General features: G+C 40.6%; 1 protein-coding gene across 2 annotated transcripts in view; it reads left to right on the plus strand.

Moving 5' to 3' along the window:
- The first annotated feature begins 8,539 nt into the window (after positions 1–8,539).
- olfm1b (olfactomedin 1b) overlaps positions 8,540–14,161 on the plus strand; it is a 43,046-nt gene continuing 37,424 nt past the window's right edge. For both annotated transcript variants that reach the window (XM_083565180.1, XM_083565181.1), the window contains exon 1: positions 8,540–8,916. In XM_083565180.1, the coding sequence (XP_083421306.1) occupies positions 8,851–8,916 (66 nt within the window). In that variant the 5' untranslated portion in view covers positions 8,540–8,850. The remainder of the gene's footprint in view (positions 8,917–14,161) is intronic.

Below are 14,161 nucleotides of genomic sequence, written 5' to 3' on the forward strand. Positions count from 1 at the left end.
ACTATGACTGATAAAGAGAGAGAGGTAGCTGATATGATGGAGAGGAGAAAGGTAGATATGATGTGTGTTCAGGAGACCAAGTGGAAAGGGAGTAAGGCCAGGAACATTGGTGGTGGATTTAAACTGTTCTATCATGGTGTGGATGGAAAGAGAAATCGTGTAGGAGTGATCCTAAAGGAGTGTACAGTAAGAGTGTAGTGGAGGTGAAGAGAGTTTCTGAAAAGGTTATGAACGTAAAGCTGGAAATTGTGATGAAGCTGGAAGGGGTGATAATAAATGTCATCAGTGCCTATGCTCCACAAGTGGGTTGTGAGATGGAGGGGGAATAAAAATTCTGAAGTGGTAGAGAGTGTACCAAGGAATGAACGATTGGTGATTGGTGCAGACTTTAATGGACATGTAGGTGAAGGGAACAGAGGTGATGAGGAGGTTATGTTTAGGTATGGCCTTAAGCAGAGGAATGTGGTAGGGCAGATGGTGGTAGATTTTGCTAGAAGGATGGAAATGGCAGTGGTGAACACGTATTTTAAGAAGAAGGAGGTGCATAGGGTGACGTATAAGAGTGGAGAAAGGTGCACACAGGTGGGCTATGTTCTATGTAGGAGATTCAACCTGAAGGAGATTGGAGGCGTGGTGTTGGGTGGGGACAGTGTAGCTAGACAGCATCGAATGGTGGTCTGTAGGATGGTTTTGGAGGTGAAAAAGAAGAGGAGGAGAGTGAGGACTGAAAGAAGAATAAGATTGTGGAAACTGAAGGAGAAAGACTGTAGTGTGAGGTTCAGGGAAGAGGTCGGACAGGGGCTCAGTGGTGGTGAAGAGGTGCTGGATGATTGGGTAACTACTGCAGAAGTGATAAGGGAGACAGCTAGAAAGGTACTTGGTGTGACATCTGGAAATAGAAAGGAAGACAAAGAGACGTGGTGGTGTAATGAGGAAGTGCAGGAAAGCATATAGAGAAAGAGGTTTTTCCAAAACAAAAATGGGATCGACATAATGATGAGAAAAGTAGGCAGGAGTACAAGGAGATGTGGCGGCAGGTAAAGAGGGATGTGGTGAAAGCCAGGGAAAAGGCATTTGAAGATCTGTATGAGAAGTTGGACACTAAGGAAGGAGGTCAGGCAGTTGGTCAGGCAGAGAAACTGAGCAGGGAAGCATGTGCTGCAAGTTAGAGCAATAAAGGAGGGAGATGTAAATGTGTTGACTAGCAAGGAGAGTGCGTTAAGAGGGTGGATGAAGTATTTTGAGCAGCTAATGAAAAAGGAAAATGAGAGAGAAAGAAGGTTGGATGATGTGGAGGTGGTGACGCAAGAAGTGGATAGGATTAGTAAGGAGGATGTGAGAGCAGCGATTAAGAGGATGAAGAGTGAAAAGTCGGTAGGACCAGATGACACACCGGTAGATGCGTGGAGATGTTTAGGAGAGCTGGCAGTGGAGTTTATTATTATTTATTATTATTATTATTATTATTATTATTTTTGGAAGCTGAGAGGATGTCTGAGGAATGGAGAAGAAGTTTGCTGGGACCAATTCTTAAGAATAAGGGAGATGTGCAGACCTGCAGTAACTACAGGGGAATAAAGTTAATCAGTCACACCATGAAGTTATGAGAAAGAGTAGTGGAAGCCAGGCTGAGAGAAGAGGTGACCATCTGTGAGCAACATTATGGTTTCATCCTGAGGAAGAGCACCATATATGCATTATTTGTTTTAAGAATGTTGATGAAGAAGTATAGAGAAGGTCAGAAGGAGTTGCATAGTGTGTTTGTGGATTTAGAGAAAGTGTACGACTTGGTGCCGAGAGAGGAGTTGTGGTATTGTATGAGGAAGTCAGGTGTGTCAGAGAAGTATGTGAGGGTGGTGCAGGACATGTATGAGGACAGTGTGACAGCAGTAAAGTGTGCAATAGGAACAATAGACTGGTTCAAGGTGGAGGTGGGACTGCATCAAGGATCGGCTCTGAGCCCTTTCCTGTTTGCAGTGGTGATGGACAGGTTGAGGACAAAGTCAGACAGGAGTCTATGTGGACTATAATGTTTGCAGATGATATTGTGATTTGTTGTGAGAGTAGAAGAGGTTTAGAAGAGCCACTCTTCCATAATGACATTACAGAGCTACTGGATGTTAGATACATGGTGCTTCTTACTCTTTTGCTTGAGGACGCCCCACAGGTGCTCAATAATACAATTTTATTTAAATTCATTTTTATTTGTATAGAGCTTTTAACAATGAACCATGTCTCAAAGCAGCTTTACACAAATAATGTGGTGATAAATAATGAATAAGAATGTTCTTTACAAGTGTAAGTTTGTCCCTGATGAGCAAACGGGTGCCAACTATGTCAAGGAAAAACTCTCCTTGAAAAACCTTGAGAGGATCTAGGTGGCACAAAATGTCTATTTATTAGTTAAACGAAGTTGAGGTGTGCAGTGATGGTGATCAGATGCAAACTGTTGTCCTAAGTCAGTGTAGACTTTTGACATTAACTACAGTCCAAATCCAAATCCTGAAAGCTCCTGTTCTTATTCCGTAATTTCATGGATCCCAGGCTGTTAATAAGAAACCATCCCCAGCTGCAATCGAAGAGAACACCATCCAGTGGCAGGCCAGGACAAAGCGGGCAGATCCGAGGAGAGGAGAGGGGCAGGAACAGTGGTCACTGGAACCTCAGGAGAATGTTTACTGTTTACTGTTTTCTTTGTAACTTGAGAGAGAGAGAGAGAGAGAGAGAGAGAGAGAGAGAGAGAGAGAGAGAGAGAGAGAGAGAGAGAGAGAGAATAGATGGGTGACAGGGAGAGAAGGATATGGATTGTTATCGTTATTGTTGTATAAAACTCAAAGACACTATGCATTTGGGGACTCCAGCAAGACTTGCTATGGCAGCATAACTAAAAGAGAGAACCAAAAGGTAACACAGACATGAGAGATCTCTGGGATAAGAGACGACCCACCACCCCACCGTCAACAAACCTGAGTGATCTTTTGAGAGAGAGGGGACGACAGCATACAAATATCCCAGTTCACCGAACACTCTATATCCATGATCCCTCCAGATCTGCTCCTTTACCTAAAATAAAATCTACAGATAAAAGACGACTAAATAAATATGTTTTCAGGCTCAACTTGAACATTGAGATTGTGTCTAGACTAATTGGAAAGCTGTTCCCTAACTATGGGACTTTATAAGAGAAAGATCTGCCCCCTGCTGAGGTACAAACAAATAGCCTGAACTGTTTGATCTAAGTGGGCATGGGGGATGGTATAGAAGTTAATTTAGATACTTCGGCATCAGACTGTTAAGTGCTTTATATGTCATTAGTGTTATTTTATAATCAATGCAAGATTGATCATTTCTTGATCTAGTAAGGGCTTATGCTCCTGCATTCTGAACTAACTGAAGCATTTACTCGAACACCCAGACAGTAAAGCATTACAGTAGTCTAATCTAGATGTAAACAAAAGCATGAACTACTTTTTCTGCATCCTTCAACGACGTCACATTTCTAATTTTAGCAATATTTAGTAAGGTGAAAGAAGATGATCCTGGTAATGTTATTCACATGAAGGAAAGACTATGGTCAATAATCACACCAAGGTCTTTGACTGCTGTACACCATGTGACAGAAAGACCATCCAGAGATGCTACATAGATAGTCAATAGGGTTCAGGTCTGGAGACATACTTGGCCACTCCATCACCTTCACCTTCAGCTTCCTCAGCAAGGAAGTTGTCACCTTGGCGGTGTGTTTGGGGTCGTTATTATGTTGGAAAACTGTTGTTTGGCCTATTTTCTTAAGGGAGGGCATCATGTTCTGCTTCAGAATGTCATAGTTCATTTTGAAATCCATGTTTCCCCTGAACCACAAAGTACCTGCAGCACTCATGCAGCTCCAGACCATGATGCTACATCCAGTGGTCAGTATGAGAGAATTGTACTCTAAGCACCAAGTTTTAACTGCTCTAATAGAAGATACACAAATTTGTATGGTCCTGTCAAGCAGACAAAAACATAAACATGATGAATAGGACATGTGGCTTTGCTCAGCTGTAACGACTTAGGGTGTACTCACTTTTGTTGCCAGCTCTTTTGACAATAATTGCTTTATGTTGAGTTATTTTCAGAGGACTACTCTAAAATATATCCAAGTTTAATTTCTACAGTGTTATCCCTTGAGAAGAAATACTAAAATGGTTGCTGAAATGTGAGAGGTGTACTCACTTTTGTAAGATACTGTATATGGAAATTTGTACATATAAGTTTTACATTATAGATTTTTCCCTCATAATTTATCAGCCTAACTTGCTAAGATCATCAACATCCTACATATTCTTCAATAACATGAACACTTTTAATACTTACCTTAAAACTACTCATAATCTTTACAGTCCGTCAAGATGGAAGGTCCGAATTTTTGTGCACCTTCACCTATTGTGTGTAGTTTTCATGTAAATTCTGATTAGAAAAGGTCAATAGACCAAACCCAGCCATTATGGATGCACAAGCCAGTGCACTCTTAGTGCCGGTCCCAAGCCCGGGTAAATGGGGAGGGTTGCGTTAGGAAGGGCATCCAGCGTAAAACATGTGCCAAATCAAATATGCGGATCACAAATGAGAATTTCATACCGGATCGGTCGAGGCCCGGGTTAACAACGACCGCCACAGGTATCGTTAGCCGACAGGGTACCGGTGGAAATTGGGCTACTGTTGGCTGAAGGAGGAGAAGGAGATGAGGAAGACATCTACAGAGACGGCAGGGAAAGGAGCAGTGCAGGAGAGTGGAGGTTCGAGTTGGTACTTTAAATGTTGATACTATGACGGGTAAAGGGAGAGGCGTAGCTGATATGATGGAGAGGAGAAAGGTAGATATGTTGTGTGTTCAGGAGACCAAGTGGAAAGGGAGTAAGGCCAGGAACATTGGAGGTGGGTTTAAACTGTTTTATCATGGTGTGGATGGAAAGAGAAATGGTGTAGGGGTGATTCTGAAGGAAGAGTACAGTAAGAGTGTAGTGGAGGTGAAGAGAGTTTCTGATAGGGTGAAAATCGTGAAGGTGGAAGTTAAAGGGATGATGATAAATGTCATCAGTGCCTATGCTCCACAAGTTGGCTGTGAGATGGAGGAGAATTAAAGATTCTGGAGTGAATTAGATGAAGTGGTAGATGGTTTACCTAGGAAAGAACGATTGGTGATTGGGGCAGACTTTAATGGACATGTAGGTGAAGGGAACAGAGGTGATGAGGGGGTGATGGGTAGGTATGGTTTTAAGGAGAGGAATGTGGAAGGGCAGATGGTGGTAGATTTTGCTAAAAGGATGGAAATGGCAGTGGTGAACACGTATTTTAAGAAGAAGGAGGATCATAGGGTGACGTATAAGAGTGAAGGAAGGTGCACACAGGAGGACTATGTGCTATGTAGGAGATGCAACCTGAAGGAGATTGGAGACTATAAGGTGTTGGCAGGGGACAGTGTAGTTAGACAGCATCGGATGGTGATCTGTAGGATGGTTTTGGAGGTGAAGAAGAAGAGGATGAGAGTGAGGACTGAAAGAAGAATAAGATGGTGGAAACTGAAGGAGGAAGAGTGTAGTGTGAGGTTTAGGGAAGAGGTCAGACAGAGGCTCAGTGGTGGTGAAGAGGTGCTGGATGATTGGGCAACTACTGCAAGAGTGATGAGGGAGGCAGCTAGAAAAGTATTTGGTGTGACATCTGGAAATAGAAAACAAGACAAGGAGATGTGGTGGTGGATGAGGAAGTGCAGGAGAGCATAAGGAGAAAGAGGTTGGCAAAACAGAAGTGGGATAGACAGAGTGATGAGAAAAGTAGGCAGGAGTACAAGGAGATGCGGCCGCAGGTAAAAAGGGATGTGGAGAAAGCCAAGGAAAAGGCATATGAGGAGCTGTATGAGAAGTTGGACACTAAGGAAGGAGAAAAGGATTTATACCGATTGGCCAGGCAGAGGGACCGAGCTGGGAAGGATGTGCTGCAAGTTAGAGCAATAAAGGATGGAGAGGGAAATGTGTTGACTAGTGAGGAGAGTGTGTTGAGAAGGTGGAGGGAGTATTTTGAGCGGCTGATGAATGAGGAAAATCAGAGAGAGAGAAGGTTGGATGATGTGGAGTTGGTGAAGCAGGATGTAGATAGGATTAGTAAGAAGGAAGTGAGAGCAGCGATTAAGAGGATGAAGAATGGAAAGTCGGTTGGACCAGATGACATACCGGTAGAAGCATGGAGATGTTTAGGAGAGATGGCAGTGGAGTTTTTAACCAGATTGTTTAACAGGATTTTGGAAGGTGAGAAGATGCCTAAGGAATGGAGAAGGAGTGTGCTGGTACCAATCTTTAAGCATAAGGGTGATGTGCAGACCTGCAGTAACTACAGGGGAATTAAGTTGATCAGTCACACCATGAAGTTATGGGAAAGAGTAGTGGAAGCCAGGCTGAGAGAAGAGGTGATCATCCGTGAGCAACAGTATGGTTTCATGCCGAGGAAGAGCACCGCAGACGCATTATTTGCGTTGAGGATGTTGATGGAGAAGTATAGAGAAGGTCAGAAGGAATTGCATTTTGTATTTGTGGATTTAGAGAAGACGTACGACAGAGTGCCAAGAGAGGAGTTGTGGTATTGTATGAGGAAGTCAGGTGTGTCAGAGAGGTATGTGAGGGTGGTGCAGGACATGTATGAGGAAAGTGTGACGGCAGTGAAGTGTGCAGTAGGAAAGACAGACTGGTTCAGGGTGAAGGTTGGACTGCATCAAGGATCAGCCCTGAGCCCTTTCCTGTTTGCAGTGGTGATGGACAGGTTGACGGACGAGGTCAGACAGGAGTCTCCCTGGACTATGATGTTTGCAGATGATATTGTGATTTGTGGTGAGAGTAGGGAGCAGGTTGAGAAGAGCCTGGAGAGGTGAAGATATGCGCTGGAGAGAAGGGGAATGAAAGTCAGTAGGAGTAAGACAGAGTACATGTGTGTGAATGAGGATGAGGTGGAGGAGTTCAGGTACCTGGGGTCAACAGTGCAAAGTAATGGAGAGTGTGTTAGGGAAGTAAAGAAAAGAGTGCAGGCAGGGTGAAGTGGGTGGAGAAGAGTAACAGGAGTGATTTGTGATAGAAGGGTATCTGCAAGAATGAAAGGGAAGGTTTATAGGACTGTGGTGAGACCTGCGATGATGTATGGATTAGAGACAGTGGCATTGAGTAAAAGACAGGAGGTGGAGCTGGAGGTAGCAGAGCTGAAGATGTTAAGATTTTCGTTGGGAGTGACGAGGATGGACAAGATTAGAAATGAGTTTATTAGAGGTACAGTGCATGTAGGATGTTTTGGTGACAAGGTGAGGGAGGCGAGATTGAGATGGTTTGGACATGTGCAGAGGAGGGACATTAATTATATTGGTAGAAGAATGCTGAGGATGGAGCCACCAGGTAGGAGGAAAAGAGGAAGGCCAAGGAGGAGGTTCATGGATGTGGTGAGGGAAGACATGCAGGTAGTTGGGGTGAAAGAGGCAGATGTAGAGGACAGGGTGGTATGGAGACGGATGATCCGCTGTGGCGACCCCTAATGGGAGCAGCCAAAAGAAGAAGAAGAAGAAGAAGAAGAAGAAGAAGAAGAAGAAGAAGAAGAAGAAGAAGAAAAGGTCAATAGATTTGAGTTTGAATCTAGAATCTAGAATAGAATCGGAGTTTCTAATACTAATGTGCTTAGTTTTAGTAATAAATGCTCATTATGCACATGAAAATGAGCTCTGTATATGGTCCAGAATGTTTAATCTGTAATGAAGCTTAACACAGAACATTGAGAAAACTTACAATATCTAAAATCTAATATCCAACTGTAAAAGCTTATATATACACACACACACACACACACACACACACACACACACACACACACACACACACACACACACACACACACATTGCAATACCATTCCATATGAGGTACATTTTGTTCGTGTGAATAAATATTACAATGTGTGGTAATTATTATTATTATTATTATTATTTTTATTATTATCATCATTATTGTTGTTATTGTTGTTGTTATTATTATTATAATGATTATTATAATTATTATAAATTTGTATTATTATTCGTAGCAGTAGTAGTAGTTGTAGTTTTATAACATCATTTGAACTCTCTTGACTATGCTAATACATATGGTTCTGCCACCTCGTATATGCATCAGACATTCATAAATATGCAACCTGTACATAAATATGTATCGTGTTAGTTTTATAAACTTTTATAAACAAAAAAAAGCTATTTCGTTTTTCCACGCTGAAGATTTTGGCGGTTTGAATTATTTGAAGCAGACCAGCGAGTGTTTCCTTACACGAGCTTTACATGAATTAACATACCGTATTAATATTTCCATCAGAAAAGCCAGAAAATGTACACATGTTGCCAGTCTACCAGTAATTTCATTATGTTCAACTTGTATTTATTTGTAATTTATTAATGGACACCTTACGGAATATTCGTAATTATTGATATCTCTATTTCGTCTGCAATATCTTTCCATCTCTCTGCTGATTTGTTCCACGCGACTGAGTGTCATATCCGGTCTCAGGGAGCTCGGACGCGCGCGCACGCTCTCTATTCCATCCTCTTGCTCACTCCCAGAGAACTAAAAACTTCAGAAGCTCCTGCAGCTCGGGCTGCGGTTCCTGAGCCAACTTGAAGATCCAGAAGAGCCAGACCTGGGAGAGACGCATAATGCTCAGTGACGCCCACGCGAGGCAGATTTTAGCTCCTACATCGTTCCGCTGCTGAAGAAGAAACAGAACATCAAGGCGAGGAGGAAAGATAGAGAGACGGGAGAGAGGAGAGGCGAAGCTGTTTAAAACTGCTGCGAGAGGAGATGCAGCCCGCGAGTAAGCTTCTGAGCATCATCGTGCTTATGCTGTCTGGCACGAAACTCACGCAAGTACGCTCAGTCCTACACACCCCCTAGCGCACCTTAGACACGCACGTGCCGCGCTCACATCACGCGCGGGTCGGGTTTACATTGGCAAAAACCGGATTAAAGTAAATTATGGCCTATGGATATCTTATTAGAATATAATATTCGACATTGCGCAAGAGCCTGTAAAGCTTGTAGCAAAGCAAATACTTGATAGTGTTTTTAACATCAAAATGCAACTCTACTAAAACCGCGATATATCCCACAAGGTCGTAAAAAATCATTGCACTTTATGCTTCGCTTCTATAATCGGAGTCATTTCCCTGACATCAATGTGTACAGCTCAGAAGAAATCCATTTAGTGGTCAGAGGGAAACTTTGCCCTCGTACGTTTAATACTGACCTCCACAATGCAACTTCAAGAGTTCCCAAAGAGCTCTGACGCTATCATGACAGGAGTCTTTTTAAACCTCAGACTTGCTTTAACACATCAGTTTTCAATAGTATTGTGGTTGAATCAACTTTACCTTGTAAATAAAATAGGTCATGTAAAATCACAATATAATGAATAAAGAAAAAAAGGAATTCCTCACACAGCCTTTACTTAGAATTTAATTAAGCATACACTTTAATCATGGAGCAGTGGTGTGGTGCATAAGATCATGCAGATGCAAGTCGAAAGCTTCAATTGATGTTCACATCAAACATCAAAAATGAGTTTGACCATGCCCAGGTTTTTGGTGCCAGATGGGTTGGTTTAATTATATCCTTTTTAGCAACTGGTGATACCCTTGGATTTTCACTCAGTGCAGATTTTACACAAAATGATGCGCAAAACAGAAGGAGTAAGTGGTAATAAGAGTAGAGTGACCTGAATGGTTTGAGCTATGATTACTTAATCATTACTATTATAAACATTCTTAATGAACAAAACCCCACCATATCAGAATGCAGCACACATTAAAATTTCTTTCAGCAAAGCGCAGCATTGTGAGGCTGCAGTGGGATCACCTGTTCTTTTTCCAATCTTCAACTGTCCATTTTCAGTGAACCTGTGACCACATCTAGCCTCAGGGGATCAGCAGTCTCTGAAATAATCAATCCAGCATGTCTGGCACCAACAACTATGTTACAGTTAGAGTCACTACGATCACATTTTTTCCTATTCTAATGTTTGAGCATAACAATACTCACTCATGATGTCTAATTGGATAACTAAATGAATGTCCAGGTATACAAGTGTTTATCAAGTCTATATATATTTTGTGACAGGCTGCATCACAACATGTTACTCTGGATTATTTTTCTATATCAGCACACACCGGTGTGTCATACTTTTGTTTTCATCATTTACAGCTTGTTCCTCTCTATGGTGGTATGGTGGAAATAAAGCTTCATGATGAGCAGGGGATCCATGATAGCTTTAAGAGGAACTTGATTTAGACTGAGTAAATAGTCATGGATAAAATGATAGTTAAGCTGTTAGGCCAGAGAAAGTAAGTGAGGAGGAACATGTAGTGATGAGATACAGACACACATTTCTGTCAGCACTTAACTTTTAAACAAGATGACCATCTCAGAGTGAAGATTTAAACATGGTATGGACTCTTAGCTGTGATTGAGCCTTTTTTTGGTAGATATACCACTTATTTTTTGACTATGTGGTTGTATGTAAACTCTAAATGTTATGAATATATTTGACCAAAATCACATTAAGTGATTTGAGTTCATGTTTAATTCTGCAGAAGCACAACAGTTAAGTGTGCTTTCTCTAAATATTGAATGTCATTATTGATCTAGTTTTCTATAGCTATGAATGGCGGACATGAGAGAGGAAATGCGACCCCGATTCTTTTACTTTCAGCACGGAAGATTATTTGAAAATAAATTGGCTAAACATTGCTGCTGCAAAAAACACAATATAGAAAGAGCATCATTTATCACACACTCCTTCTCCAAGACATTATATTTCCTCAACCTAGACTACATACTCCCTCCACCCAAATCAACTGAGCGAAGTTGCTGCTGACTCCTTCCTCTGGCAAGAGAGGAATTCCACATAGCCATCTGTGCATGTGTTCTGAAGACCACCTCAGACTTGAATAGCTGAAGTGCCAAGTACCAACAAGTGATAAACATTTTAGCCTCTTCCATGTGGTAGAGCTGGAGCTGGCATAGTCCGAACACGAAATGAAGACATGTTCCAAATGATTATTATTAGAAGTGTTAGAGGATTTGGACCACCCACTTGATGGCAAAGTATACTTGCTTGATCCTACTATAATAGCTCTCCTTCACAAAGATTTTTGCAGACCACCCTTTCAATAATTTGGGACATCTGCTTTTCTTTCCATTGCAAAAAAATAAAAAATAAAGGCTGGTGACATGGTAATTTGAAGTGAAATATTTGCTGTGTCCTGCAATTTTCCTTTGTCCCCTTTCCCTTTTTATAGTAATAAAAATGGGAAGAACCTTGTGGAGTTCTTCATGGGACCTCTCCAACTATAAATAAAACAGGGTTGAAGCACACAGAAGATCCCATAACCCTAATTTAAAGCACCCTACAATTAATCATTTTTAACAATTGATTAAATCATTCAACCAAACACTGGTACTAACTGACTTAATAGCTAATCATTAAAACAGTTCCAAAGTGTGTGACATAATATTAATGACCTGTGTAGTCAGTATCTTTTATGTGATTTGGACATTAAAGTTTACTTGACTGTTTCTGCAGCCCTGCATGTAGGAATGAATGACACTTTTTGTGGGTTATTTGTTGTGTAATCTACTAGAACTAACACAAAGCAATGCCTTCATGTACTCAGTTTTAATGGCCTGTGAAGTCTTCCAATTTTATCAAAGGGGACCTCATTCAGAAGAGAGACCGACGTTACATTAGGGTTAGCCGGAGGATTTATCAGCTGACATTTACACCATGTTGCACATCACCTAAGTACATTGAGGAATCTTGTCTCCCAAATACTCCAGAAGGAAATCCCTAAGGTAATACTCAGAAATGTGGGTCCAGATGATGATGATACCTGATGATGAGCTAGTAGATATTTGTCAATAATTTCATGCACACACCTTGTCTTCACCTGCGTCACCACTTTTGTAATTACATTTTGGTAGTTTAAGTTAGAACCTAAATTAATCAAATACCCCTTAGGTATGCAGTATGTTCTTGCTTAATAGAGGTAAGCCTATGGCATGTCAGAGAGCCCGAAACATGTTCCTACTTAACCAGACACTGCTCTTGTAAAGGTCCATGCTCCCCACAGCACCAACATGCCTGTCTTTAGTATAGTCTGTCTGTCCCTGGATCCTTGCTTGCCATGTGATCCTCACTTGCTGGATTGCCTTGTCCACACTGTTAGTTGGTGGACACATGCAAGTGCTGCTGGCAATCATGCAATGACCTGTTTAAGCACCACCTGATCGATGATGGTCATGACATTATAGATGTTACATCACCTCAGTTGTGATGTCACTTGACCATCTGTTTTCTGGAGAGCCACAGGATCACCTTCTTCAAATCTCAATACAGTTCATTTCAACCGGGAAATGCTTTTCCGATTGCAGATGACGCAGTCAAATGGCCCAATGCAATTCAGACAATGCCCATGCTACCACAGCACCCCCCCTGGCTCATCCTGGCCTATCATCTTGGTGAATGGGTTAGAAATGATGTTAGATTGGTACGATGGTTAGAGATGGTGAGATGTTCGAGATAGTAAAGCTGGCTTGGGTCTTTGGCCTGGGTTGCATCCAAAACAGTAGAAGGATACAGTATTATTTATTTATTAACTGTTTATGAAATCACAGCCCTTTTCCCATTGCCACAGTTCTTCATTTTACAGATGGTAGTATTATTATTATATTTTTTTTGTAGGCTTTCACTTGAAAGGAACCATTGACTATTAAATGGTCATGATATTTAAAAATGGAAAAAAATTAATAAATCATATTTCACAGGTCTGTTCGAGATACAGCATGGCATGCATACAATCTCTGTGATTAGAGAAGGTCAATACATCAATATAAATGTTTTTATTTATAGCCATTTTACACATAAAATGTATAAAATAATATATGAACCACAATTATAGGCTGAAATTACTTTGCCTTTTTTGATAAGACATAATAAAATGCTCAAAAATTTCCCTTGGAAAGCTTTAAATGATATATTTACTGCACTGTTTTATTATCGTTTTGTGACTATAGTTTCAAGGACCAGACTTCCCCCTCTGCTTTATTTGTCGGTTTAGTAAGGTAGAAAAAACTTTCTAAAAATTATTTATCAGATATAAATCACTCTACACATTTGGAAATGAATATGTGAATAACAACGTAATTTATGTCAGCATCTTATGTTTATTCAATTAATTGCCAGTCAAATTAAGTATTTAGATTGCTGTTAGTTAAAATGTGCTTCTGTGCAAAACATTACATCTTTAAATTTTATTTTGTTTTACAAATAAATGTAAAATTAAAAAGTTATAAATAGCAAAGCTTACATTGTGACAGCTTATTCTGTACATTGTACTACATTTCAGTGCTTTACTTTTTTAGATTACATATCATTTTAATGTTACTGGAAATTGTGGGTTGCGCTGAATGAAGGGAAAGTCAGCGATTGTTGGGCATTTTGCTTTGAGGTATGAAATTGTTTATTATTAATTCTGTTTCACATCAGCAAAGGGTGTATGGAACTATTTCAACCACAGCATGAGAGAAGAGGGGATTTAATCCATTTGGGTGAAACCTGAGTAGGCTGTATGCATATGCAGTATATATGTGTGGCTGGATTTGTAAATAGATTGATGGACTAGATGGACTGACTAAATTAATGGACAGGGTTATGACATACCTGAAATTATTATGCTGGGTTTTATGGTTTTATCTCACCACAAATTTGTTATACTATTGTAGCCTAATGTGAACGCTAAAATGCATTTTCCCTCCTTTGCTATCATAAAAACCGCAGTGTCCTGACATAATTACGAGCCCGTGAAGAGAATGAAGCCATTACATGAATAATTAAATTCAATAAAAATGGCTAAATTAATTTATAAGTCTGCAGCAGTAAGTTTTTTTGTTTTGTCTTTTTTTTCCCACAGCACTCCGCACACCATTTTGCAGATTCTGCATGAATAAATAAAGACTACCCTTTGATTTAAAATAAAGGATGAGGCAGTTCACAGAGCCTCCACTTCAGTTCTCTTTTACAACCCAATAAGAGTGATGACCGCATTAGACAAGATGA

The sequence above is a fragment of the Silurus aristotelis genome, assembly GCF_946808225.1.
Source record: "Silurus aristotelis genome assembly, chromosome: 16".
Lineage (NCBI taxonomy): Eukaryota > Metazoa > Chordata > Actinopteri > Siluriformes > Siluridae > Silurus > Silurus aristotelis.